Below are 27,553 nucleotides of genomic sequence, written 5' to 3'. Positions count from 1 at the left end.
ATCTTGACCATGTGTTTTTAATTGCTCTATTTTTTTCTTACGTCTTCAGTGTAAGTCAGTTTAAGTCAGAAAATTACCCTTTAGCAAACGCCCTTATTAAACTGACCACCAGCACTGCAAAAAAGGAACTCAAAGCAAGTAAAATTTTCTTGAAATTAGTATATTTTTTACTTCATTTGAGAAGCTAAATAAGACTATTTCCCAATGGAATGAGTATTTTTTACCTGTAAAATAAGATAATTAGATATTATGCACTTGTAATAAGATGATGGAGATGAATTGTTCTTATTTTAAGTGCAAAAATCTTATTCCATTGGCAAATAGTCTCATTTAGCTGCTCAAATCAAGGAAAAATACACAAATTTCAAGAAAAAGTTTCTTACTTTGAGTTCCCTTTTTGCAGTGAGACAGCTAGAGGAAACCTTTAGGAAACGTTTGACAAAGGTTTAGCTGTTAGAGGGGCGGAAAGAGTTAGTTCAACGTTCATGGAATGGTTCCCAAATCGTTATTTGTTTCTAAATCGAACGCTGGTACAAAGTTAGTCTTTCATAATTAGAGTCAGAGAACATTCACTTGTTGCACGTGGTTCACCCACCTTGAGCAAAGGTTCACACAACGTTCTCCAAAGCTTCTCTTGTTAGCTGGGTTTTGTCAGTTTGTGTGTCATACATAACAGGCTTTTGTTAATAAGCTTTTTTTATGGATAATTTTGCATAACAATTACATTTCATAGAGCATTTCTATCTTATTTATACAGAAAAGCTTTAAAGGAGAAACACGTTTTTGCAATGCAGCAGCCCCAGAGCCTCCCAACACCAAACAAGCCCCTGCTAATTAGAAAAGGAGTCAAAGTCAGCTCTGATCATCTCGACTAATAGAAATAGCTGTAAGGAGAAGAAGACTTGAGGGAAGGACGTACCTGATGCCTTTGGTGCACGGTCCAGGCCATCGGCAGGCCGGCATCACCCTCTGCACCGTGGTTTCAGTCCCATTGTGCACTTTGCAAGGCACTGTCCTGGAAACAGTGAACTGACACCAGTTCCTAAAATGCAAAGCAAAAGAGAATGCAATCCTTAGTGAAAACAGCTGACAGACAGACAGACACACTACAGCCGTGGAAAAGATGCTGGGATGGGCGTAAACTGCAGCCAGCTCTCCAGGGTGCGCCCACCTAACTAGTGAGGAGCCGGATCTCGGCGGACCCGCATTGGTGTTCTGTTCGGGGTGGATGCGCTGCCGCTGCAGGGTGATCCCCGGGAAGCGATAAATAAACCCGGTGCCGAGCGAGGGATGCAGCAAAGCCGTCCACACGCACAGCGCGGAGAGGAAACGCAGAGCCATCATTCCGCTTTAAAATAATCCCTGACGGCGATAATATCCCAGAGAAACCGATGGAGGTTTCAAGTAAATCCCGTTCCAGTACTGAAATGGAAACTGGAAACCCAGAAGTCCCACTGAAACCATCAGGAGGAGTTTGCCATCTCCTGCGCCCGATTAAACCCCCCTTCAGGAGACCGGCATGAATGACACACAACCTCTTCCTATAGAATATCTGGACTCGCTGACGTTTAGCGCGGTGCTGAGAACCGAGGAGTCAAATATCCAGAGAGCGAATAAAAAAGCGCGCCGTCTGTGAGGCTGGAGACGTGCGTCAAAGCGCATCTGGTCTCCATTGCGCACCAAAAGCTCCCAAGGCTGTTACTGGACAATTTAAACGGGAGAGGTTAAAGAGCAACACGTTTAGTTTATTTTTGCCTTTATTATTATACTGACTGGCATTCATATAGGAATACAATCGCGATGTTAAACGAAAACGAATTGATCTGTCTTTACATTTTATCAGATTTATTTCCCCCGGACGTCAAATGTCATTATTCAGTCGAATATTCTAATAAAACAGTATTTATTTTATTTTATTTATTAGTCAGATTACGTTTAATTATCGAAATCAATCCAAACTTTCAGCTATTACACTGCCTCCGACTGGCCAGTCAGTGTAACTGCAACTCATTTCTCCAAAGCAAGAAGATGGTAAAAGAGCGTCATCTTTGTGGCTTGCTGGTGGTTTTCCACTTTTTATGCAACAAATATGCTGAATTTTGTGAGTTACATAAGGGGAAAGCACAGACGTGATGCTTTAACTTCCCTCTGAAAATCAATCAAAATGAATGTTTCAAGAAAGAGGAAGAGGTGGAGAGTAAATGACAAGAATCTAATCCTGATCAAATTTACCTTTCGTTGTAAATTGCTGGGTTTATTCTTAAAGCTTTTTTTGTTTTTGTTTTGGCAACTTGGAGAATAAATACACCAACCAGGCATAACATTGTAACCACTTGCCTGATGGCATGTTGGTCCACAAAAACAGCCCCTGAACCGTCTGGACATTTAGACATCAGACCCCTGGAGATGTACTGCGGTGTCTGGCAGTGACAGGTTTGCTGCATATCTTTAAGGGGGCCTCCATGATTGCAGATGTTTATCCTTTTATGTCCCTTCAGGGAATGCCAATCTGATACCTGGTCTGCAACAATGCCAAGTTAGGTGGCACATGTTAAAGAAACAGGGCCAAAGACTTCAGAGCAGAACTATGCAACAAAGCATCCACACTGCCTGCTCCTGTTTGTCTTCATCCATTAGGGCAGAGATGTGCAACCTGCAGCTCTGGAGACACATCTGGCTCTTTGGGCCTTTTACTGTGGCTCTTATGGGACAAATTGTGGTTTAAATACAGTAAAAACACAATAAATAAACTTATCATCTATTTACCCATTAAACGACACAGATATTCAATATACCACCTATTCGTCAAACTTAATAAGCAATCTTTTTTCGAATGAAGTGTTATCTTTAGCAGCGCTAGACAAATTTAAGCTCTTTGGCACGCAAAGATCGTTTGTATATTTAACAGTCGAGCTCTAATTATCTTGCTGCTTCACATCTGTTCCTTCATTGGACCCCTTGTGATAGATACTGACCACTGCAGACCGCCTGGGAACACAAAACGATCTGCAGTTCTGGAGATGCTCTGATTCAGATGTCCGGTGATCCCAGTTTGAATAAACTCATTCAAAGCCAAATACGTTTACCCATTTCTTTCTGCTTCTAACAGCAATTCTTTCAACTTTCAAGATAAAATGTTTAGGTCCACGATGTCAATGTCAGGTTAACACCTGACATTGACATTGTGGACTCTTATTAGTACCTGTGTGATCACCTGAACAATAATCGGAGCAGCAGCTTATCCACAGTTGAGAAGAAGCGGTTAGATGAGCTCAGCAGGAATGGCCTGCAGTGTCCTGGGATGTGCCCTCGGCCCAGTGCAGGAGACAGAGGACAAAAATAACATAGCTGTTGGAGAATGTCTCAATCCCACCCTGTGGTGACAGACTGCTACATCCTAAATGCACAAAGGAGCGTTATTTTACGTAGATCCTTCCTCCCAGCAACTGTTAGATTTTAATTACCTCCTTGTAAATAGTACATTTTTGCTTTTATGCACAAATATGCATGCACATGTTGTAAAAAACTATTAATTATCCTACTCAGCTGCACAGTGTAGCTTTGAATCTGAGTATGCTACTACACGGTATGTTTTTTCTCATGCTCTACATCATCTCTAATTCATGCTTTCCATTTTTTTTTATATAGTGTCCTGTCTGGCAATGTGGCAATGCCAAAAAGAGCCCAACAGATTTTACTTTCACAAGCAGAGCCGTACCGCTTTCGCCATAGTGCCCCGCTTGATTTATACGTGCAAGTAGCTTTATTATAATTTACGCAGGGAATATTTGATGTTGTATAGACAGTAAAACAAGAAGGTAAGAGAGAAAAAAAAGGAGAAATGGTGAAAGAAAGAGGAGAGAATGATACAACATTCTCAGTCTGCTTCTTCACCTGCAAAGAGATGTGAACAGCACAACCAGCCGATAACATATTACAGACACAATCGAGTAACGCCTCAATACCATCACTGAAGAATATACAGTATTAATTAATAAGACATGTATAAAGTGACAGCTGAAGATAATAATAGGGGTTTTCTGTATGGAAGTGAGTCTGTAAGTACCTGGATCCATGTGAGAGTGCGCTTGTGTATGTAAGGTTTAGTGAATTTCTCCAATGTAAGAGATCAATAAAGACTATCTTATCTTATGCTTTCCGTTTTTTATATTTGTACCTTTGTGTGAATCTGTAGGCTTCGACTTCCCTGGTACTTTGCTGCTGGAACCCCTTAATTTTCCCACTTTAGGACAGTAAATTATATTTACTACTATTCCATCCGAGTACTGTGTTGCCGTCTCATAATAGTCTCACCAGCAGCTCTGCAGCGCCCCCTGGCGCCTCCCCACGCTTCCTACAGGCTGCAGAAGGAGACGTGTCCCATTTCAGGTTAGCTTGAACGGGCTCACATACATAATAACAGACCTGGAGGAAAGATGGGGAAGAGAACGGACGCGGAGATGCCAGAGAACCCCCTGGAGCCTTACATTGAGTCCATTCGGCAGCAGCTGGAGGAGCAGGACCCGGTGCTTCTGGTCGGAGTTATCGTGGCTCTGGCGGTGGTTGTCATCACCTGCGGTAAGAACTTAACGGAACACGTTAGCCTGCTAGCATTAGCATGTAGCTTAGCAGGCTAGCTTTAGCACGTAGCTTAGCATTTTAGCTTTAGCTTAGTCATTGAAAACTGTCAGGTAGATGGGCAGAAATAAAGCTGTTCTCTTAGCAACAACTTATATTTAAGTTTTTTTAGTATTTCAAACACCTGGGTTTTTAAATATGAAATTATAATTTTTTTTATAAACACAAATAGTCGTCACACTTGCAGCACTTCAGGAAGTCATTCAAAACAGTTTTTTTTTTTTTTGTTTGTTTTTTTTGCTCATAGGCTAACAAACTGACAGCTCCCTTTCAATGTTAATTTCAGTCTTTCTGAAGTACTTTCTAACCAGCAAAACTGTCCGGAGCGCCGTGCTGCTGGTGGGACTGTGTGACGCCGGGAAAACCCTTCTGTTTATCCGAGTGAGTATCAGCCGTGGGAGCCCCGGCCACGTTGCTTTTTAGGCGGACACCAGCGTGTTGGGCTGGAGGTCTCTGCTTTAAACTACTCTGCCTTCCTTAATGTCCCTGCAGCTGCTGTCGGGGAAGTTCAAGCGCACGCAGACCTCCATCACAGACAGCAGTGCTCCGTACAAAGCTAAAAACGACAGGGTAAGTAACAGCCTGCTGCAAAATCACGCTCAAACATTGTTGAACTGTAACAGCTGCAAATGTGTCCGATACATCAACACAATGTACTGCTTAATGGCCTGGTGGAAAGAAAACTAAGCTTTTTTCCCTCTTACAAATAAAGAAGATGTGAAAAGCAGCACATGATGCTGCTACCACCATGTCTCACTGTGGGTATGATGCGTTCAAAGTGATGTAAAGTGGTGGTTTTCTCAAGACACTAGCTTGACCAGAGAACCCTTTTCCACGTGTTTGCTGTGTTCCCTCCATGGTTTACAGCAAACTGCAGATAGGATGTCTCATGATTTTCTTTGAGCCATTAATTTGTGCCTATTACTACCATTAATGCCAAGTCTGTTGAGTGTGCAATTGGTAGTTTTACTGTTGATCTGAGCTGTGGATCTCAGCAGCTCTCCCAGAGGTAGCTGCCATGGGCCTCAAGGCTGCTTCTCTGATTAATGATCTCCTTAGTCATGAATCCATTCAATTTTCTTTAACTCCGCGTTATAAAAGGTTGATGGAAATGGCAAAATTTGAGCAACACGTTTCTTAAAACCTCACCCCATTACCGATCTATAGTTGGCGCCCGTTAACAACCTCGACTTCCTGTTTACTACTGAGTAACAACAACGTATTACGACATTATGCTTTATACGGCTTGGTTAATCCTCTACAGACCAGTACGTGGAAACACGTCTGATTCGCTTTTTTTGTGTGTGACATTTTTTAAAGTTAGCTCAAAGTTTGCATGAGAATTGAATGGGAAGTTTTAAGGTGGATAGTCTTATCTTGGTAGGTTTGCAGTTGAACCACTCTTTCCATCTTCAGATGATGGCTTGAATAGAGCTCAGTGAGATTGGTCTATAACCCAAATCTGCTTTAAACCTTTCCACACCTTCAACCCGGACCTGTCTGCTGCGTTTCTTGGTCTTTATGATGCTGTTTGCTCTCTAATGTTCTCAAACAATCCTCAGAGGCCTTCACAGAACTGCTGGATTTTGCGTTGAGATTTTTCCCCCCATACTTGATTCTCTTTAAGGTACCAGAGTAAAAGGGGTCATAAAACACACACCACAGGTTTTTAAAAATCTGTTTAAAAAAATCATGTTTTCCCCTCTTCCTCCTTCCAGGGCAGCACCTGGACTCTGATAGACCTACCAGGACATGACAGTCTGCGGTCTCAGTACCTGGAGAAGTTCAAGTCAGCAGCCAGGTGAGAACCTCCTGTTAGACCACACAGGAGTGAAGGATGAAATTTACCTTTATTTGTCTCCAGAGGAGGATGTGAGAAGAAAACTGAGAGCAGGAAATGTTTCCACACTTTATTTTCTACTTTGTTAAATTAGAAAGATGAAAAATCCACTTGTAAAGGAAGAGAAATAAAGTGTGTTTTACATTGATTTAAATGTAAAGTACAATCTTTAACTTTACCTCATCAGAACTTTATTTTTGCGAAAACCCATTGATAGTTTTCCTTTTTTTAGTTCCTCAGTGAGAACCCACTTATAAATGCACACCTTATTTTAAAACCATTTTTGTCCCTTAGGTCAGCTTTACAAACTGTGTTTGGTTTGGATGTCAAACACAGCATTGTATTTTTTTCTACATTTAGAAACCTCTATTTTAACGGATTTGGTGTAAGATAGTCTAGTCCAGAGGTGATTAGTTTTATAGATTTTACAGTTTGTATGGATGCCAAAAAAAAAACAAAAACCAAAACAAGAAATGAAAAGTCTTATCAACTCTGCTGATTTGGAAGCCAACTTCAGCCTCCGGCAGGCCAAATGTTTTGTTCTCAAAAGTTATAAAAGCTGAAGTCAAATGTAAAAATCTGAATATGCTTTGAATAGAATACAATAGAAATACCTTTATTGCCTCACAATGGGGAAATACGGCAACGACAGTGTCCAAAAAGAAAGACCGGATGCGCCAGATTTACACATTAGATTAAATAATTTTAATAAAAAAGCTCATTTAAAGTAAAGTTGTAAAGCAGAAGAGAAGGAAGTTATCCGAAATGGGGGGAAATATTGTTGATAATACGGCATATTCAGATAAAACTGCAATATTTAAGTTAAACAGGAAAGACGGCAGCTGTGTAGCTCCTGTTGAAGGCGACTGTCATGTTTATTTCATTATCTTTAACATTCAGGTAAAAGGGTATTAAATACATATTGGTATTTGAGATGAAACAACTCAGTAAATTAATGTTGATAAAGTTAATTTATTTGGTTGAAAATGTATTTAACATATGTCACGTTGTTGCTCATGAGGTAAGATTGATCGATGCACTCAGAGAGCCACATGAAGCGTCTGCAAGAGAGAAGTTATCAGAAGTTTTCCCAGAAGGAGAAAGAGGTTTTGTTCGTTGTTTGACTAGGAGGTGTAAGAATCATCGTTATTCCTCTGGAGTTAACGGCGGCAATGAGTTCTGACAACATTTAGTCGTGAGGCGTGTAAAGACATGCTGTCCACAATAAATGTCTGTTGAAACCAAAGAACGACGCTGAGCCTTGGTTAAACTCCAGAGGAGTAACGAGTTGATTTGAGGAGTAAAACGCCTCACAGTAGCTGAACCGTGTGCAGATGGACGTCAGCATGAAGATGGCTGAGGACCAGCCTCCCATCAGAAGCAATGCTGGTGCCATCAGCCTGTAGCTGCTGAGGTCCTTCAGGTGAGCGCTCTTTAGCACCGGTACCACACAGGAGGTCTTCCCCAGCTTCAGGCTGATGTTTCCAGATGTGTCCCATGATGCCGCGCGGCTGATCCGTGCAGAACCTCAGGAGCCTACAGGGCTTCACTATTTGTTAATTTGATTCAAAACTTCGAAGAACATTTTCTGTGTTTTGATGCTTAAGGTTCTCTTATGTCTAATAAGCAGGGTTCCCGCGGATCCTTAAAAAGTCTTAAAAGGCATTGAATTCTGTAACTTAAAACTAAGGCCTTAATTGGCATTAAAATGTCTTAAATCAGTTTTTCTTAGGTCTTAAAATTGTTACCAGGTCATAAATAGGATTTTATTTTTGTAATCCTTACCAAACAGTAAAATAATTGACACAATTATATTTTTTTAAAATATACTGAACGGCTCAATGTAACCATTATTGGTTCCGTTCCAATAGCGGAACCAATAAAAACTGTTGCAGCCGGACCATAGCTGCAAAAAAGAGTTGGCACTGGTTATGTTGTGGTTTTTAAAACTGATTTATAGTTTATTTTAGTAGGGAACAAAACAAAGTTTGTGAATTCAATTCAGTAGTTGTTAAAAAATACATCTGTAATTTGTGTGTTTTTTTTTTTAGCTTTCTTCCTATATGAAATGTTTTTCGAAATTTAAAACATGTCTACTGAGCCAGAAAGTAATGGTTTATGTTAAAATAAACATTTGGGTAAAGTTGTCGCAACCAGGTTTTTCTTGTTTATCGTGAATTTGGTCTTAACTTTTTATTTCAAGTGGCATTAAAAAGTCTTAAAAAGTCTTGAATTTAACTTGCCTTATGCTGTAGGAACCCTGAAATAAGTGACGTCTTAATAATAATAATAATTAAAAAAACAGCTGCTAGTAGAGTTGGTGGATCCTTGGATATTTTACTCAAATCTGTCATAGTTGTTACATTTTGGTGTAATCTCTGTATATGTGTTAAAGGTTTAACTCAATTTGGCAACCTGGCTTTCAGTTCAGGTGCCATGATGCAAAAAAAGTGACTCTTAAACGGATGATGTGACGGTGAGGCGTATTTAAAGTCCTGATGGGATCTGTTGCTTCCACTGGATTAACTCGCCTGTCATCTTTTCAGAGCTATTGTGTTTGTGGTGGACAGCGCCATCTTCCAGAAGGAGGTCAGAGATGTGGCAGAGTTTCTCTACATGTTGTTGACGGACACGGTGGTCTGCAGAAACGCTCCCACTCTGCTGGTGGCCTGCAACAAACAAGGTGACGAGAGCTTTTACCATCACAGTTAAATGCATATCAGGGTTTGTCAGACGCTGATCTCTTTCAATGATCTCTTCTGCGTAGACATCACGATGGCGAAGTCTGCTAAACTGATTCAGCAGCAGCTGGAAAAGGAACTGTAAGTAATTCTTGCTGTTATTTGGTGTTTTTTCTTTTTTTTTTCTTTAACTTGGGAATAACTAGGATTTGCGGATGATGTCTTTACCTGCTACTACAAAATCCATAATGTTTGCTCACCTGGTAGCGCAGTCATGTCCCTTGTCTAAAAGTATGATAGTACGAAGACTAAAAACACCCCCCAGTGCTGCAATATTGGCACAAAACCATGAAAACAAAAATGTGTAACATGCAAAGTAAAGATAACCTGACAACAGCCAGCTGCATGTATCGCTCCGCCTAGCTCCACTCACATACATCTGGGACATGGCTCATTGAAAGTGATTTCCCCAACCAAATTTTTGGTCTGGCCAATCAGGACGCAGGGCGGGTGTTTCCTGGATGTGACGTAGTGGAGAAGCCACCGTGAGATTCCAACAATGATGGCGGCTCGCATTGAGGAGCAAGCGTTAACATTGATGCTGCTATTTCTTCCGTGTTGTCCAATCTACCTAATATTGTTTCATTAAAAGAACATCAGAGAACGGCTCTGAAGGCTTTTGTTGGTGGAAACCATGTTTTCGCCGTTCTCCCGACCGGATTTGGCAAGTTTTGTTTTCCGGGGCGCGGACGCGCAACGCGGACGGTTAGCGCTAACCGGTTAGCGGTTAGCGCTAACCATGTTAGGAGGCCTATTAGTCCTCAACGCGGTCGGCCCGGGATCGACTCCGCGCTGAGCGCTTCAAAAAGACCACAGAGAGCTCTGGTAACATTCTCTGGCCTCTCTTTAAAGGGACTCCAAACCACAGGCACGGTTTAACGGAAACTTATGATGTAGTATTGTGAGGGACAAAATCAACCTCCTAGGCATGCACACTAGGGCTGGACGATAATTCAATAACAATATATATCGATCGATAGACGTGTGGCGCGATGGGAAAAAAAAGGGTTGATAAAAGTTCAATATAGACAGTTTTCCTTCCTTCCTTTCAGCCTATCATATTAGTTGATGCTACAGTCACTACTTCCTCTCGACCAATCGTAATCGCGGACCCAGGCACGACGTCACTAAGCGCCGCCCTCTCAAACCACAACACAGAGCACGTGAATATGTCGCAGCAAGGAGCAGCGGAGGAAACGGTCCCAAAACGGGGTTTTACTAGTTCGCCAGTCTGACAGAAATAAACCAGTGATTTGTAAAACTTGCAAGGAACCGGTAAAAGCAAAGTCTGGTAACGCAACCAACTTGTTTCATCACGTAAGCCGCTCACACCCGCAGCAGCGCGAGTCGTTTTAGTTACGCGTCATCTTTGGAGAAATCTTATGGAGCTTCTTCCAAAACAAAGCAGGTATAGCAGCTAAACTGGCCTCCCTTCTTTGTGATAAAATGGTATTGGTATATTTATTTTGGTCATTTTACTGGTCACTTTAGTTTATTTTTTGTCAGTATTTAATAACATAACTCAGATCTCGTAAGTTATTTTTCTTTAAAGAAATTCTGTTATGGTTAAAAAAGTTGGTTGAATAAAGATTTAATTGGAATTCTGTGTTTGTGTTCTTTATTAAAATTAAATCATTTAGCAATATCATAAAATGTCCAGGCAGAGCTGCACATAAAATATGGTTTTAAATATTTTCAATAATTATCGTTATCCATCAATATGCATTTTTTTTTATTTTTAGCGATAAGCTTTTTTTCTATATTGTCCAGCCCTAATGCACACTGCTTTAACATTTGTTAATCCATGGGTCGCCCTCAGCTCAGTGGATTCTAGCGACAGGATGTCACATGTGCAACAAGTCTAGATGTAAAAACTTCACCTCTGAATATTTCACAGTCAACCGTTGTAGTGGTAGCATAACAAGGCAGAAGCAGCTCCGTCCATGTGGAAGTAGACCCCAGTTTCACCGCAGCTACTCGTTTTAGCTCGCCCAGCCCCTTTTTGTAATGTAAAATCCTGCGGCAAACCTGATGTAGGCCACATGAGGTTATATCTAGAGCGTTGCAAAGAGGGCTTCATGGAATGGGTTCCCCTGGCAGAGGAGCAGCTCTCAAGCCTCCCGGTGTGGTGCAAAGCTTCAGCTGCAGTGAGGGAAAGCACTGGACCTCCAGAGGAATGGAGACTTGTTCTCTGATTTGACAAAGTCATGCAGATGTACGTTTCTCTGTTAGGTAGTGCCCAGGACAGCAACAGTGGTCTGACTTCATTTGTGCTGTTTGGTGCAGAGAGTTAACCTGACCCTAGCCAGATGGATTTCGCTCCGCCTAGCTCCACTCATCCATCTGGAACAGATCCATAGGAATGGCGTTTCAGAAGGCTGGGCCTTATCAAAAATCCTTGCATATGATTGGATAAGCCACTTGTCTGTCATCTTTATCGACGTGCTATTTCAACCACTCACACCGAAGCTAACCCGTGACGCTGATGAGAGCGACGCAGGAAAAAAACAAAACTTGCCAAATGCGGTCGGGAGAAGGGCGAAAACATCGTTTCCACCAATAAAAGCCTTCAGAGCCGTTCTCTGATGTTCTTTTAATGAAACAATATTAGGTAGATTGGACAACACGGAAGAAATAGCAGCATCAATGCTAACGCTTGCTTCCTAGATGCGAGCCGCCATTGTTGTCTGAATCAGTCTCACGGTCGCTTCTCCACTACGTCACATCTATGAAACTCCAGCCCTGCGTCCTGATTGGCCGGACAATAAAATTGGTTGGAGAAATCACTCTCTATGGGAGAAGTCCCAGATGGATGTGAGTGAAGCTAGGCGGAGCGATATCAATCTGACTAGAGTCAGGTTAGCAGAGAGAAGCATGGCGTGTGAATATTAATGCCAGTCTATCAATGCTTCAGCTTACTGAAACATGTTGAGCAGTTTCCTGTGGTACCGTTCAGTCGATGGCTCTGTTGAGCCGACTTTACCGTGAAGCAGCGCACAGAGCAAGGCCTACAAAGACGCAGATGAGCCGGTTGGGTGTTGTGGAACGGCAAAGTGCCGACCTCGTGAATTAGAGCAGAGACCAACATCAGTGTCTGACCTCAAGAATGCGCTTGTGGAAGAATGGTCAGATATTCCCGTAAACACTCACCTAAACCTCGTGGAAAGCCTTCCCAGAAGAGCCGAAGCTGCCACAGCTAGAAGGGCTGGGCCCACTTCTCATTAAACCCCATGGATTAAGAATGGGAGGTTACTCAAGTCCGTATGGCGTGAAGGAAGAACCATTTTGCAATGTTGTGGACATAACCTGACACCGGTAATTGGCCCGTGCATTAGAGACCAAAGAATAGCTCCAGGCTGGGTTTTACACCCTCTAAGTCAAACATACGGCCCATTTTTTTTTTTTTTCCCAGTGTCCTGTCTGGCAATGTGGCAATAAGAATAATTGTCTTAATGCCAAAAAGAGCTCATCAGATTTGACTTTCACAAGTGGAGCAGTACAGTGCTCTGCTTGATTTATGAATGTGAATAGTTTTATTATGATTCATGCGGGGGATATCTCAAATGATATGGACACTACAATGGGAAAGTAGGAGAGGAAAGTAAGAACAAGTAAAGAAACAAAAGGTGAAAGAAAGAGGAAATAAAAGGAAGAGAATGATAAAACAATTATTGAAAAAAACATGTACTTCGTTTAATTGAAAATATGCAGTTCCTATATTGTCCACGGGGGGGGGGGCGCTGTGTTTTAATTAGCAGATTAAGCTTCAGGTGTGTAAAAATTTAAATCATTTCTTAATTTTTATCTGTTTAATGTATTTTGTCATGTAGGACAATGTTTTTAAGTTCCAAAAAATGTGAATAAATGTTTTTCAACATTGTATAATCACTGTGATCAGTTCTTATGCATAATGCACAAGTAAATGTTTAACTGAGTAAAAGTATTGTTGAAATTGCACATACTTTTCTTAAAAACGCCGAGGTTATTCATAATATATTGTGTAAAAGTGAAATTAATTTAATATAAAAATCAACAAGTCCACATTTATTAGTTCTATTTAATCTTGCAATGAGTTAACTCGTGTGGCCCTCTTGAGATCAGATTAAGCTGAATGCGGCCCCTCACCCAAAATGAGTTTGACACCTCTGCTCTAAGTGAACAGGAAATCTTCCACTTGTAACTCTAAGCAGACGTTCTGGTAATACTTTGTTTTTTTCCCACAGGAACACCTTGAGAGTGACTCGCTCCGCAGTTCTGAGCGCTCAGGATGGCTCGGTGGGAGGCAGCGTGTATCTGGGGAAGAAAGGCAAGGACTTTGAGTTCAGCCAGCTGCCCATGAAGGTGGAGTTCCTGGAGTGCAGCGCCCGCGGCAGCAAGGGCGACGACGGGGGTGCTGATGTGGAGAGCCTGGAGAAGAGCCTGGCTAAACTGTAAAAGCTGCATGTCAACTCACTGGATGAGCAGCTCTGCCTTAAAGGACAAAAAGCGTGGGAGCGGAGCGTCTGCCATCGCCTCGGTAATCAGAAGAGGTGACAGATGCTTCTCTGGGTCTGCGCAACCTCAGCATCTTAACTCCATTTAAACGTCTGAGCACCACAGGACAGATTTTCAAACATGGAAATCATTTAGAACTCACAAGGTTAACAGATGATTGGATGATAGCGGACGTTTTGGTTCCTCTGATCCCAGCAAAGTTTAGTTTAGTTTAAGAGATGTGTGAGAAAAGACTTTGCTGTTGTATATTGAAAAGAAGTCGAATTATTTCAGGTTTGAAGTGTAAACTGCCTTGTGAAAATGGACCGGCATGCGTTGCATTTCTTCTTTAACTTGGACTGTTTGCCCCGTTCCTTTCTTTCTCTGTTGTCCTTGTTTTCAATACGAAATGTTTTTGCTGTTTGCAGAGAAAAAAAAATGGCTCAGTTGTTTGAAAGCGTTTAAATATCCTGCATTTAAAATGAATGTATGCATTGATTTACTGTAGTTTTTTTCCTTAGTAAAACATTTGTTTGCATTAGACTTAACAAAATAGTTACATTTGTGTGGTTTTGCAAATTAGGAGGGAAGGTCCAGGCAAACACGTTCAGCAGATTAATGGCGTCCAACTCACACATCACAGAAAGTACCAGAAGCCTTAAAATGGAGTTTAAAAAATAAAATAAAAATGATTGCAGCAGCAAGATCTCAGACTGAAAAACACCACGGTCATTAAAGCCAGCATAGCTGAAGCACTTTCGTAGTTTTTACTTTTTAATCTGTGTGTAAAACTATTGATTAGTAAGCCTTGAGTGTACTACTACGTCTTCAAAACAGGAAAGATGAGAGAACAGACCATTCATGCAAGGCAGGTCTTAAATTTAGAAACGGCAACATGAAAATGTCTACCTGTCCATTATTAACAGGATCTTTTTTTACTGTTTTGTAATTTATGCTCAAGTTGACTGGACTGAATGCAAGTTTAAAGCTTATTACTCCAGACTTCTTGTTTTCAAGGTACATCACCACATGTAAGAGGCCCGTTACCTTTAACCCCCTTTCAAAATGAGAGAGATCAAAGCTTTCAAGTAAGCCAGATGTGTATTGATCTCTGAAAGTCAGAAAATGAGAGATCATGAAATCTGCAGTCGGAGCAATAATTAGCTTAAAGCTAAAGCTGTGGCAAAAAGGCTGGAGAAGAACTTCATCTTGCCGACAAAGGTATAAAAATGTATCTAAGGGTCAACAGGTTTCTACATCAATTGGACACCATATTCGTGCCAACTGACCATCTGGGAGATTAAAAAAAATAATTTTCTGTTCTACCACCTCAATAAACTACTGGTGCTCTAGCAGAACCCATCGTGTCAGATGAGACTAAACTAGCATTTCAGCCATAAACAGTCCGGTTGGTTCTGCTGTAAACAGGATCTCATACCCAGTGAAGCACGGTGGAGGACCTGTGATGCTCTGGCCGTGTCCTCCAAAACTAAGACAGGGTGAGTTTATTTATGAAGCACTTTTCAGTAACAAGACCCTGGCACTACTGTTCAAAGTAGCGTCATGATGTGTGGTAACCAGAAAGAAATTGAGTCAACAGGACAAAGCTCCACAACAAATGACCAAATACAAACAGGTACATCTAAAAAAAAAAAAAAAAACTTGAGATCCAAATGTTTCTGGCACAACTTCACCAACTCCTAAGACGCACGGAGAAGTAAAAATAAAACTGCTAAAGACTCCATAAAACTTTATTAGCTGATCAGTGCGTGTCGGCTTGTGGTCAATGAGCCAGAACTTCGAGCGTTGCTGAAGTCTTCATCACGTCTTAAAAAGATCAATGTTTTTTTTGCCACCCATTTCAGAAAGTTAAACCTTTAAATAGATTAATTTGTTTCCGGTACCAGAAGCTGGCTCAATGCCCATCCAACTCCTCTGACCCGAACCCCATAGACAACCTAAGAGAAAGAAGAGACCCCTGACCCAACAAGGCAGATGACATGTTGGGTCGTCCCCCAGTCGGATCTCCTCTATGCCGCGGTGCACTGATGCAGTAATTCATGCAAGACGAGCCCCAACCAAGTATTGGGTCCAAAGATAAGAACTTACTTTTCAGAAGCCTGACATCTCTGTAAAACAAAAAAATCCTTTTTTATTGATTTTATGAGACACTGAATGTCAATTTTCATTATCTGTAAGTCATAATAATCAAAATTACAAGACATAAGAGCTTGAAATACTTCACAGTAATGAATCTATACACGAGTTTAACTTTCTGAAATGAGACAAAAAAATAAAGATTTTTAATAAGTTCTAATTTGTTTATTATTTATTCACTGGTATAGGACACCAAGTGCTGCCCTACTGACTGGTTGTGCAAAGCATTGAGCCACAAAATATCATTCCCCATTAAAATAAATATACTCAAACGGCTGGAAATTTTAAAACTTTTAAGTGTAAGATTGGGCCACAGTAATAGAAGCCGGTTTTATTTTAAGGCCTTTTACCGGGAGTGCAATATACGTGGAGGGAAAAATATATATATATATATATATTATTTTATTTAGAAAGATTTCCATCACATTCAGTAATCATGGCTTTACCCATTTAAGATTTGTATCTGAGGATATAAACATAAAGTCCAAGTGATTTTATCCATGTTGCCTTTCTGGTATTTTTACAGAATTTCACTAACTTAGTTATAAACGAACAGAATCGAACAATAATGGGAATTGCACCACCTCAAGTAATGATAACCACAAAAACATAAGAGGGCAAGATGCATATTTCACAAGAACAATCAAGTGAAGTCGGATCTAATTGGTTTTACATACTCAGTCTATTTGGCCTTATTATAAAATGTTCCTATTTCAATTTGGAGGGAAAAAGAGATCCTTTCCATAACATAAATCTGGTAAACAGTTTCAATCCATTCGTGGATAGTGGATGGATCTATCAGCCATTTCCTTGTGATGGCCTTCTTACTGGCTGCCAGTAGTGTAGCCAGCAGTATTTTGTCTTTAGTGGTCCATGTGTCCAGGAGAAATATATAATTTAATCATTAACAAGAAAACAAAGGGGGAAAAAAAATGCTAGTTTGTTGCGTGACAGCCAACAACTTCCTGCTTTGCTCCAACAGCGCCATTAACTCCCCTGAGCCTGAGGTCAGGTGGAAAACTAAACGTTTCAGACGTCCCTGTCCCCCCGTGACCTGGAGCAGCTTTCTCTGCCTTTATTCCAACATCTGCTTTATGTTTTTTTACGTTGTAAAAAAAAAAAGCAGCTGCAGACAAACATTTAACATTTAACGCTGTTTAAGTCGCTGGTGAAGTCAGATGTGGTCGTTTTACAGTCAATAAAATCATTAAAAGACTTTTCTGTCAAAGTTTATTTCAAACGATGACATTTTCTAAAAGCCCACACACACATGCAAGAAAGTACAACGCATATTAAATGCTATTTGAAGATACATTGAAGTGTTTTTTAATATCCAGTTTTAATGAAGCAGAGCCCAACAGTCTCTGTTCTCTGAGGACAAAGATAAAAATATTTATAGTTCTTTTTCTTTTCTACAGCAGAACAAGTAGTTATGGATGCTTGAATCTAAAGCTGAGACAGAGGGTAGACGGTCAGGTTGGGGCTCTGATCTGCCACCATTACGCTCACTCCTCCTTTCAGCACAGCGGGGTACAGCCAGTTCACCTTCTCGCCGTGACTGATGCTCAGTTTGGGTCCGGATTTCTCCTCCTCCTGCTCCTTTGCAGCTGCTTCGTCCTCCTCTTCAGCCTCTTCCCTCTCCGCCTTCGATTTCTCCTGAGCCTGCTCTCTTCTCTTACCTTTCCGGCGCTGAGGCGCTGTCGCTTGGCTCGTGCCAGTCTTTCCCTCCGGAGCCACCACCGGGTGCTTACTGAGGTCCCAGAGGGCCACGTGGCCGTCGTTCCCCCCTGTCACCATCCAGTAAGGGTGGGAGAAAGCACTAAGGAAGTGGGCCTGCGAGGCCCCCTGAGTGTGTGCCTTTACGGCCCCCTGCTGCTCCAGTTTGGAGCCGCTGCCGATCCGCATCAGATGGACCCGGCCGTCCTCTGCGGCGCAGCCCACAACGTTCCCGCAGCTCGACACGGATACGCAGTGAGCCAGAGGGGGGTTGAAAAGCTGACCCGGGCGCTGCTGGTGGTCGTCCTCTTCTTCTGCCACGTCCTGGAGGTTGAGGGTCCACAGCGGGCGGGTCTTCTGGAGGCCCCACAGAATCACCTTCAACAGTGAAGAGAGAGTGCGTTGTGAAATGTGCTGGTGAAGATTCTCAGTCATCCAGGTCATGGTCATTCCAAAAAAAAGTAAAAAAACAAAGCAACTGGACTTGTTTTCCGTAGTAGAAGACGTTTCGCCTCTAACAACCCTAACGACTCCTCTGTAACAAGGAGTCGTTAGGGCTGTTATTGGCTTAACAATAACAACCAATAAAAGTCAATAACAACCCTAACGACTCCTCGTTACAGAGGAGAGGACCTGTTTCGGTTGTATTTGCATGTTATCTAAGCCATTACAAGGCCTTTGCTGGGCAGTAGTATAAAGCTTGGTACTCCACATTACTCCAGACCTTCTGAATTGAGAAAGGAGGAAGCGAAACGTCTTCTACTACGGAAAACAAGTCCAGCTGCTTTGTTTTTTTTTACTTTTTTTGGAAGTGCGTTGTGAAGCCACGGTTCCATATTAAATAATGTGCAGAGCTTTGTAAAAGTATCTCTACCTTTTTGGACTTTTCATGTTACGTCACATTCCAACCACAAACTTCCACACACAGTATTTTATAGGATTTTACACAATAGTTAAGGTTGAGCTTTCTTAATTAAGTAATAAATAAAATGCACAGTTTTTTTTATTTCAAAGAGAAACCTTAAAAGTCGGGATAACTTTGCGTTAGGCTCCACATTACTCTGACACCCTTATTGAGGCTGGCAAAAGTATTCGACCCTGCCTTGGTATTTTTCATGTTTTGTTGCCCCACAACCTGTAATTAAAATCGAATGTGCAAAGCTGCTAGAGCAGGGGTCTGCAACCTGTGGCTCTTATTAACTTTGGCAACAAATTATATTTTTATTATGGTATTTAAATGTCATAATGATAATAAATACAGGTATTAGCATTTTTTTTCCTCTGAATAATTGCTTTTAATTTTCACAACAGAAAGACGCTAAAAGTGCCAGTAATATTTAATTTTAAATCAATATTTCTTTATTATGTTCGAAACTATCATTTCTTTTTATATTATTATCCACAAATAACAACATTCCGTCCATCCTCTTTTTTTAAAACCTCAAAATAGACACAAAAGGCCGTTTCTTTAACAATGACAACATATTTCCTACAGTAGATCTTTCTCACAAATTAAAACTTGTCTTTTTTCAAGAGGCCAGGCAACATTTGTGGCTCTGAACGAGTTTAATTCAAGTGGACTGTAGGCAAAATGGCTCTTTAGATTGTAAAGGTTGCAGGTCCCTGGTCTAGAGAAATGCCATGAAAGACTTGCAGCTGCAAGGGAGTATAAACTGTAGGAATATAAAAACAAGTGCATGCCACAGTTTTTAGAGAACAAAGCTTGAAAACCACGTATCGTTTTTCTGCCACTTCGCAGTGATGTGCTACTTTGGTCTATCACGTAAAAAATCCCAATCAAATCCATTAAAGAGGATGGCTGTAACACGATACAATGTGAAAAGTCCAAGAGGTATAAATACTTGAGTGAGACATTGTATATCTACAAATCTACACCGTTGAATCCCGTTCCCTCACCTGCATGTCCAGTCCGACAGAAACGAGGTTGTTGGGTCTGTGAGGTCGGAAAGCCACAGACGAGCAGATGTTTGTGTGTCTGCGCAGAGTCCGACATACTTTCCCACCTGGAATCTCCAGTATCCTCACCGCCCCCGAGTCGTCAGCCAGAGCCACGGCTGAACCCGTCTCATTCAGAGCCAGAGCGTTGATCTCCTCCTCTCCTGCCCCCTGGAACTCCTCCGCCGGGCCCTTCAGGTTCCTGGGGTCGAACACGCTCACCGTGTCTCCGTGCGACACATACAGGTGGGCTGCACCTGCCGGTGAGAACGCTGCGCTGGTAACGTCATCCTGTCCAGGGAGAACGAGGCGGCGTACGACGGCGCCCTCTTGAGTCCACAGCGTCACCTCTCCGCCCTCGGCACCTGACGCTATCAGCCCCTCTGGGCCAGGAGACCCACCGACACAGAGGATGGAGGACGAGTGGCCCTCAGACCACAGACTGCCCATACTGACCGCAAGAGAGGAGAGGTAATGTTAGTGAAAACACGTTTGTAGCAGTCAATTATCTTAACACTGGATGTTATTACATTATAGAAAGACTTGTTACTAAATGGTGGCCAAACGTAGCTAAACGTGATCCTGATAAAAACTTTAAACCTAACAGGCAGCAGTAGCTTCTATGACTTATAAATGGTTATTAGATATTCCTGTTGGTGGCAATAACTTGTGTGAGAATATTTTCACACAAACAAAAAGAAAGAATCGTAGCTGCTGAGAAGCTGTTAGTTTTACCCAACATCAATGACAAATAAACATAACATGGAGCAAAAATGGAAATGAAATAAGATTTGATGCAATCTGATGTTATTTTTCTTAAATACTAGCTTACTTTGGACTGAATCTAATTGTATGATTTCATAGCATGGGCATACATTTGTTTGAGATATATATATATATATATATATATATATATATATATATATATATATATATATATATATATATATATATATATATCGTAATTAGAAATTAATGAAAACCAGATTAAAAAAAATAACTATAGAACAGATTATAAAAGACTGTCCCTAAAATACATTGTATATGAAAATAATACATTTTAACGTTTGTAAATTATAAGTAAAATGCACTAGAAATACATGGAAATAAAGCAAGTGTCCACTTCCATTAATTAAAGTCAAAAATGAGGAATACAATTTATTTTTAATGTAATAGACTAAATTTACGTTGAGTATATACACATGAAGAAGTTTATATTGTTATCCTTACTATTATTATAGAAGGATGTTTGCATTTGTTAAACTGTTAGAATAGAAATGCAGTAACAGGTTGTCGACTGGACTCTCCTACAATGATTCTTGCCACAGTTTGATGAAACGATCAGAATTTTTGGAGAAGCTCGAACACAAAGACTTAAAAGTCGAGCCAAACCGCTTTAGCTCTGCGGCTAACTCGTTAGCCTCGACGCTAACATCGCCATTTTATGCAGAGTTGACTTAATGTCAGCGGTGGAAAAACATACACACGTAAACGGGACAGTTAACAACGACTGACGTACGCAGCGTGGCATTAGTATGACCCTCAGTACGTGAGAGGTTTGCTACCTTAGCGAGGAGAAGTCACAGCTTTAGCATGCTACCATGTGGGGCTGGCTGCGTCGATGGCTGATGACGTCACTGACTGTCATCCCTGAAGTTTCTGGACCGCCAGGCGTTACCGCTGAAGAAATAGCATTTTAAACGCAAAACACTCCGTGAATCGCAACCGATACACACTAATAATACAATATGCAACATTATTTAATATTTTTGTAATAATTTTCTTCAACAATAACTGTAGTTTACATACGCAACAATCAAACTGCAAGTACATTCTTGGAGTGCTGTCAATTTAAACCATAAAACATCTTCAATGTCTATAAATTAACAACTTTTACATTAAGAGAATGGACTGGGATTCTAGTGATTACTTTTTTCAGCTCAATGGATAGAGTAGTTTAATTTAGTTTATGGCTAGGGCACGGCAAGTTTATTTCATTAGCGTCATACAATTACAATACAACCCATTGCATTGCAACTTTCAACAAGCTTTAAGCTTTGCTTAAAATGCTCACTAACCTCTAAAAGTGACTCATTAGCAAAAGGTACAGTAATGTGCAAAAAGTCTTGGGTATTTTGGAGGTATGTTTCACACAGCCTATATACAAGAATACATATGTATTCTATATATAACGCTCAATTAAAACATGGAAAGAAAATGAATCATGTTGATTTCCAGAATTGCTGCAGCAACGGAAAAATGGAAACAAGAATGATGAAATGGAGTCAACCCCTCATTGTCCAGCAACACCCCCCTCCCACACACACACACGCACACACACACACACACACACACACACACACACACACACACACAACCTGGCCTGCTTCTCCACAATGGCTGCTCTCTCGCTGATTCATCCAAAGCTGTAGATCTGATGAGTGTTCATTTCTGGGTCAGTGAGCAGCATGCAATGCTGTCTCTCTGAATAGTGCACAGAGAGGAGCAAACACTGCTTTCAGACACAAACTAACTAACTACACACACACACACACACACACACACACACACACACACACACACACACACACACACACACACACACACACACACACACTCTTACGAGGCTGTGAATCCCTCAGTCAGGTCGTTCTGACAGGCTGTGTACCCTCGCAGAGCTGCAGCAGTTCTCACACAGCTTTGGGATCGTAAGTATCTCTGTTTTGACATGTGCTCTACATAGCTTTATCAATTAAATATGCATCTGTATTGTTTCAGCATCTAACACTGCATGGAAACTTTATTTAATTCCTTTGATTTTGTTTATCCATATAATGTTTGAAGCCTAGAATGAAGGGTAGGCTGAAGGAAGTGTATCCTTAGTACTTAGAGAGGTGAGCAGACAAACCCAATTTGCATTAATAACAGGAATTCCTCTGTTAGTGCACTTTTTCTCAGAGAACTTCGTGTGGTGGTGCCTTGAATATTTTTTAAACTTTGAAAGCTGGGAATCTGTGTGTAGTCATATTGAACACAGATGTTTGGATCATACGTTGTTTTTGTTTTTATCACGTCACATTGGTGCAAATTCCTTTGTGATGTCTGATGGATTGTTGACATCCTAATTATCAAGGTTATTACATTTACATTAATAGTTATGGACATTTTGTCTAAGTTTCCCATTTAAAGCACTTTAATTTCAATTTATGGATCATTATGCTGAACTTTGACTTTTGTTCTCTACCACAGGCCTTCAAATGAATTTTGTTATTGTGCACAGATGTGGCATAAAACAGGGCATGCCAATCTGCAGAGGAATAACTTAGACTGAACCCTGCTGATGTGTTAGATGGGGCCAGCCAAAGTCCCGACCTAAATCCAACTGAGAAATTCTGGAAAGACTTGAAAATTGATTTTTACAGATGCATCTCTGCATCTAATCTGTATGAGCTTGAGTCATTTTGCAAGGAAGAATTGAGGGTCTCTAGATTTGAAGTGCTGGTTTAAACATATCCCAGTAGACTCAGAGTTGTAGTAAAATGTGGTGGAAAGTGTTGACTAATGGGGGCTGAATATAAATCCACACCATTTATCCTTTTCCTTCCACTTCACTATTATGTGCAATGGTTTATCTAAGAAAACCCAATAAAATGCGGTAGGGTATGCGATGGTAATGTGACAAAATGTAAAAAAGCACAAGGGGCATGAGTTGTTTTTTTCACAGTAAAGTAACATGACTTTACTGGTAAAAAAAATGCTGTATGGCTGCATTTGCTTGTATTTTGAGGAGCGTTTCTTTATAAATGTATGTTTGGCACTCCCTAAATACACAGATACTTCATTAATATTCACTAAAATCGACCTTCATTCCCTGTAGATTTCACATCGGCCTGAGAAATTCACCCAAAAGCGAGCATGAGGTCTCCCTACTTCCCAGCGAGGTCGGTGCTCTTCCACAAGGAGGCCAATGGAGTGACCTACAGAGTCCCGGCTTTGTTGTACCTGTCCCGCTTCAGGTCCTTCCTGGCTTTCTGCGAGGAGAGACTGAGCCCGTCTGACTCCCAGGCTCACCTGCTCGTCATGAGGAAAGGCACCTTCTACAGGAACTATGTGGAGGTCCGTGCCCTGTGGTACAACGATGGAGCTAATTTAAGAATGATTCAGGAAATAATTTAAAAAGAGCTAAAGCTGAAGGAGACGTTAGGATAATGGATTTAAATGACTGCTTTAGTACTAAGGACAGTAAATTACAGACAGAAAAACCTGGTGAATCCACAGTTTTTAGCTCTTTCCTAAAAACAAAAGTTCTTTATAATCATGACATCTTCTCTCTCTGTTCTTCCTTCGTTTATCTCCATGCCGCTGCAGTGGAAGGACATGTGTGTTCTGGGCACTGCCGCTCTGCCCGGTCACAGGTCCATGAACCCGTGTCCCGTGTACGACGAGTTCACCGGCATGCTCTTCCTGTTCTTCATCGCCGTCCTCGGCCACACCTCGGAGTCCTACCAGCTGGTGACCGGGGACAACGTGACCAGACTCTGCTACATCTCCAGCTCTGATGGCGGAGACACCTGGAGTAAACCCACGGACCTCACCGAGACCGTCATCGGAGCCACTATCAAAGGTCACTGAAACCGATTTTATCCTCAGTACCAACAGAAATGTTTGATATGAGGCATCAGGGCAATTGCCCAGGGTGGCATTAGAAGAGGGTGGAGGTTTTGTGGGGTCTGCATGTGCAGCCAGTGGGGAGTCTACCCCTACCCCCTTCTAATGGGTGAGAATAGGGAGATTTATTTTACGTGCATGAACTGGATTCAATTAAAAGCATTTTCTAAAGGTTGTTCTGTGATTGGAGAAGTTGCTCACCCAGTGAGCCATTTATGCAAGAACCACATTACTATAGTTTTATTCTCGGACGATATGCAAATTCCATCTTTGTATCTTTTACGTTGTTTTTCTGCAAAGCACATTGTGATTCAGGGGATAGTCTGAAAAGGTTCTGTAAAAATAAAATGTCGTAATTTTCTGACTTTTTGCATATGGATGGGTGGATGGAAGAAAGGAAAGAGGTCATAATGAGGCTGTGAGGTGAATGGAGATGTGGCTGCACCATCCCTATGGTAAAACATGGTGGTGGCAGCATCATGTTGTGGGAATACTTTTCTTTGGCAGAGACAGGGAAGCCAGTCGGAGTAGATGTGAAGATGGATGGAGCTAAACACGGAGCAATCCTGGAAGAAAACCTGTTTGAGGCTGCGAAAGGCTTGAGAGACTGAGATTCTCCTTCCAGCAGAACAATGACCCTAAACATACAGCCAGAGATAACTTTTCCGATTATTTCTAGTTGGAAAAAAAACTATTGTTTTTCTTCCACTTGTCAATCGTGCATTTATTGGTGATGGCCAATCACATAATCACATAACACATGATTCAAACAAAATGTGTAAAAAGTTCAGGAGGTGCTGGGCCACACAAAGTGAGACAATCTTCCCGCCACAGTCTGTCGAGAGAAAATGGCTCCAAATAAGGCGTGACAAATAGATTTTAGAGTTTCTGAAAATAGTTCAAACAAAGTTGTTGAAACACAACACAACTTTATGGTCAACTCTGACACAGAGCAGCTAAAACCTGCATTATTACTCAGCCTTCTATAAGTATGCCAGTAAAGGTTTCGTTTACTGATTATTGCCTTCTGTTGATATGATGGTGAATCGGTGCACATTTTCTGGAGCCGTCATATCTGACTTTTATCTGAAACTTATCCTGTGACCTGATGGCTGTGGTGACTGTATACAGATTGGAGGGAGGGAAGGCAGTGACTGATTGGCTGAGTGTGTGGGTTCAGACAGGAAATGCTCCTCGTTCTATTCAAACATGCGGAGGAGCTGTTTGTTATCATCGGAGCGTCTGCAGGCGCTGAGACCTGCTGTTGTCTGATAAAAACAACTCTGTTGGTTAATCTTTTGCCGACTTCTCACTGACCAGATTGCTAAAAAAAAAAAAAATCCACGTCATGTGATGAATGGTGTGGTTAAGAACCCAGAATTCAAACACTGTAGCAATGCTTTTGATGGTGTTTTAATGGAGGGAAGGTGAGGAGAGGGAATCAAAACAGGCAAACAGAACAGGGTCCAAAAAGGGTAAGGCAGACATCCAGACAACTTGACTGTGAACTGGCAAACAGAACTGGGCAGAACAAAACAGATCAGGTTACAGGCAGGATCAATGTGCTGGGAGCTCTTACCAAACTGAGGCAACGAACTCATGGGTGACAAGTGACAAACCGACAGGGAGCAGAGAACTAAGGAAGGCTTAAATAACCGGACGAACAGGTGAGCAGAGTTAAACTAATTAATCACAGACAGGTGGAAGCGATTGAGGGAGCTGACAGAAACCTGACCATAAAATCTAAGACTGAACAAAACACATAATAGAAAACAGAGCTAATAAAGAGACCAGATAACTGAAATAGTAAACAGACTAAATATGAATCTAAAACCAGACAGAACCTACTGCAGAAATAAACCCAGAGGCAGGAGAGAACTAGCCTACCCAAACAATAAACCCAAAACAAAACAGAACATTACACGTCATCCAAACTGACTCAATCAAACATAAGTTGGCAAGTTGACTTCAATATATATTTTTAAAGAGTACATGAATAATTTTTTTAAAAATCTATTTAATCTTTCCTGACAGACTGGGCCACCTTCGCTCTGGGCCCGGGTCACGGCATCCAGCTGAAGTCGGGCCGCCTGCTGATCCCCGCCTACGCCTATCACATCGAGTGCAGAGAGTGCTTCGGGCAGCTCTGCCTGACCACCCCGCGCGCCTTCTGCTTTCACAGCGACACCCACGGCAGAAGCTGGCGCTTCGGCGAGGCCATCCCAGCGCCGGAGAGCGTGGAGTGTCAGATGGTGTCCGTGGACCAAGACGACGGCTCCAATGTGCTGTACTGCAACGCTCGCAGCCCTCTGGGGTGCCGGGTGCAGGCCCTCAGTCTGGATGACGGCGCTGCGTTTCAGGAGGGGCAGCTGGTGCAGCGCCTGGTGGAGCCTAGAAACGGCTGTCACGGAAGCGTCGTTGGGTTCCCCGCTCCGTTACATCTCTATAAAGCTCTGAGAGGTCACACATCCCTCTGCAGACACTGGACATCCTTTATGGCCTACACTGACCACACCCACCTACCAAACTCACAGTCATCACACAACTCCAGTCTGTCTCCAAACATGCCGCCTGCACCCGATCCCAGCCCCCCCCCAGACTTCCTGACCCCCACCTGGGTGGCGTATTCCCACCCAACATGGACCACCGCCCGCAGAGATCTGGGTGTGTTTCTCAGCCTGTTTCCAAGAGATCCGGACAGCTGGCGCGGCCCCTGGGTGATCTACGAGGGCCCCAGCGCTTACTCTGATCTGGCCTACCTGGAGCTGCCGCCTTCTCCCGGAGAGCCGCCGGCGGTGGCCTTCGCCTGCTTGTTTGAGTGTGGTACGAAGACGGCGTACGATGAAATCTCCTTCAGCATCTTCAGCCTCTATGAGCTGATTAATAACCTGCCGGGGGCTGGAGAGCTGGGAAGTGAGAGCGAGGGAAACGAAAGTCGGCGAGCAGGTGAGACCTGTGGCGAACAAGAGCCTCGGAGCGCACCGGTCATCCATCAGACGCCTCACATGAAGAAGAGGAGGAGGAAGAGCAAGCTGATGAAGACCTGCTCTGTTTCTTAAATGTTGTTAAACAAAATTGTCTTTTTCTTTACTCTCTTTTTATGATATTCGTCACGATTTCCTGTAAAATAAACAAAAAGTGTGGATAAAGTCAGTTTTTTTTTATTATTTAATTTAATTTCAGTAACAAAATTATGCTTTTGTAGGAAGAAGCAACACATAAAAATTGAAAGGCCAACTTATAAGGTTAAAAAAAAAAGTACAGGAACACTGAAAGCCGGGAGCATTTCATCAGAGCTAACAGTCATTTATAATGACACTAATCATCTTTATTTGTTGGGCATCTCAGCAGCGCAGTTTGTAGC

General features: G+C 41.9%; 4 protein-coding genes across 6 annotated transcripts in view; 2 read left to right on the top strand and 2 right to left on the bottom strand.

Moving 5' to 3' along the window:
• Nucleotides 1–1,582, bottom strand: part of LOC105939123 (collagen alpha-1(XXVI) chain) — a 42,396-nt gene extending 40,814 nt beyond the window's left edge. The window contains exons 1-2 of the mRNA XM_012881177.3: nt 1,172–1,582; nt 920–1,042 (exon numbers count right to left, since the gene is read on the bottom strand). Of these exons, the coding sequence (XP_012736631.2) occupies nt 920–1,042; nt 1,172–1,344 (296 nt within the window). The 5' untranslated portion in view covers nt 1,345–1,582. The remainder of the gene's footprint in view (nt 1–919; nt 1,043–1,171) is intronic.
• Nucleotides 1,583–4,373: 2,791 nt separating this feature from the next.
• srprb (SRP receptor subunit beta) lies at nt 4,374–14,240 on the top strand. 2 transcript variants are annotated; one of them, XM_012881222.3, is made up of 7 exons: nt 4,374–4,578; nt 4,925–5,019; nt 5,131–5,208; nt 6,357–6,439; nt 9,025–9,161; nt 9,246–9,300; nt 13,443–14,240. In XM_012881222.3, the coding sequence occupies exons 1-7, from the start codon at nt 4,437–4,439 to the stop codon at nt 13,651–13,653; spliced, it is 801 nt and encodes a 266-aa protein (XP_012736676.2). In that variant the 5' UTR covers nt 4,374–4,436; the 3' UTR covers nt 13,654–14,240. The 2 variants fall into 2 exon arrangements, with proteins under 2 accessions (XP_012736676.2, XP_021163561.2); XM_021307886.2 differs by having other exon boundaries at nt 4,460–4,578; nt 4,886–5,019.
• A 2,822-nt stretch (nt 14,241–17,062) lies between these two features.
• On the bottom strand, nt 17,063–21,179 carry wdr53 (WD repeat domain 53). Of its 2 annotated transcripts, none has more exons than XM_012881228.3 (3): nt 21,087–21,179; nt 19,483–19,972; nt 17,063–17,943 (listed from the first exon to the last, which is right to left on the bottom strand). In XM_012881228.3, exons 2-3 carry the CDS (start codon nt 19,969–19,971, stop codon nt 17,296–17,298), a joined length of 1,137 nt encoding a protein of 378 aa, XP_012736682.2. In that variant the 5' UTR covers nt 19,972; nt 21,087–21,179; the 3' UTR covers nt 17,063–17,295. The 2 variants fall into 2 exon arrangements, with proteins under 2 accessions (XP_012736682.2, XP_021163559.2); XM_021307884.2 differs by having other exon boundaries at nt 21,041–21,099.
• Nucleotides 21,180–23,404: 2,225 nt separating this feature from the next.
• Nucleotides 23,405–27,316, top strand: neu4 (sialidase 4). Its single transcript, XM_012881188.3, has 3 exons — nt 23,405–23,637; nt 23,890–24,145; nt 26,224–27,316. Exons 1-3 carry the CDS (start codon nt 23,437–23,439, stop codon nt 27,246–27,248), a joined length of 1,482 nt encoding a protein of 493 aa, XP_012736642.2. The 5' UTR covers nt 23,405–23,436; the 3' UTR covers nt 27,249–27,316.
• Nucleotides 27,317–27,553: the final 237 nt, after the last annotated feature.

The sequence above is a fragment of the Fundulus heteroclitus genome, chromosome 18, assembly GCF_011125445.2.
Source record: "Fundulus heteroclitus isolate FHET01 chromosome 18, MU-UCD_Fhet_4.1, whole genome shotgun sequence".
In the NCBI taxonomy this organism is placed as follows: domain Eukaryota; kingdom Metazoa; phylum Chordata; class Actinopteri; order Cyprinodontiformes; family Fundulidae; genus Fundulus; species Fundulus heteroclitus.
This window is presented reverse-complemented; position numbering and strand designations above follow the sequence as displayed.

Excerpts from the sequence above, each read along its gene's own strand:
- srprb (XM_012881222.3), top strand. The coding sequence starts at position 4,437 with ATGGGGAAGAGAACGGACGCGGAGATGCCAGAGAACCCCCTGGAGCCT. Across the intron at positions 4,579-4,924 it reads GGTGGTTGTCATCACCTGCG|TCTTTCTGAAGTACTTTCTA; the intron begins GTAAGAACTTAA and ends TGTTAATTTCAG. Across the intron at positions 5,020-5,130 it reads AAACCCTTCTGTTTATCCGA|CTGCTGTCGGGGAAGTTCAA; the intron begins GTGAGTATCAGC and ends ATGTCCCTGCAG.
- wdr53 (XM_012881228.3), bottom strand. The coding sequence starts at position 19,971 with ATGGGCAGTCTGTGGTCTGAGGGCCACTCGTCCTCCATCCTCTGTGTC. Across the intron at positions 17,944-19,482 it reads CTGTCGGACTGGACATGCAG|GTGATTCTGTGGGGCCTCCA; the intron begins GTGAGGGAACGG and ends TCACTGTTGAAG.
- neu4 (XM_012881188.3), top strand. The coding sequence starts at position 23,437 with ATGAGGTCTCCCTACTTCCCAGCGAGGTCGGTGCTCTTCCACAAGGAG. Across the intron at positions 23,638-23,889 it reads TCTACAGGAACTATGTGGAG|TGGAAGGACATGTGTGTTCT; the intron begins GTCCGTGCCCTG and ends ATGCCGCTGCAG. Across the intron at positions 24,146-26,223 it reads CATCGGAGCCACTATCAAAG|ACTGGGCCACCTTCGCTCTG; the intron begins GTCACTGAAACC and ends CTTTCCTGACAG.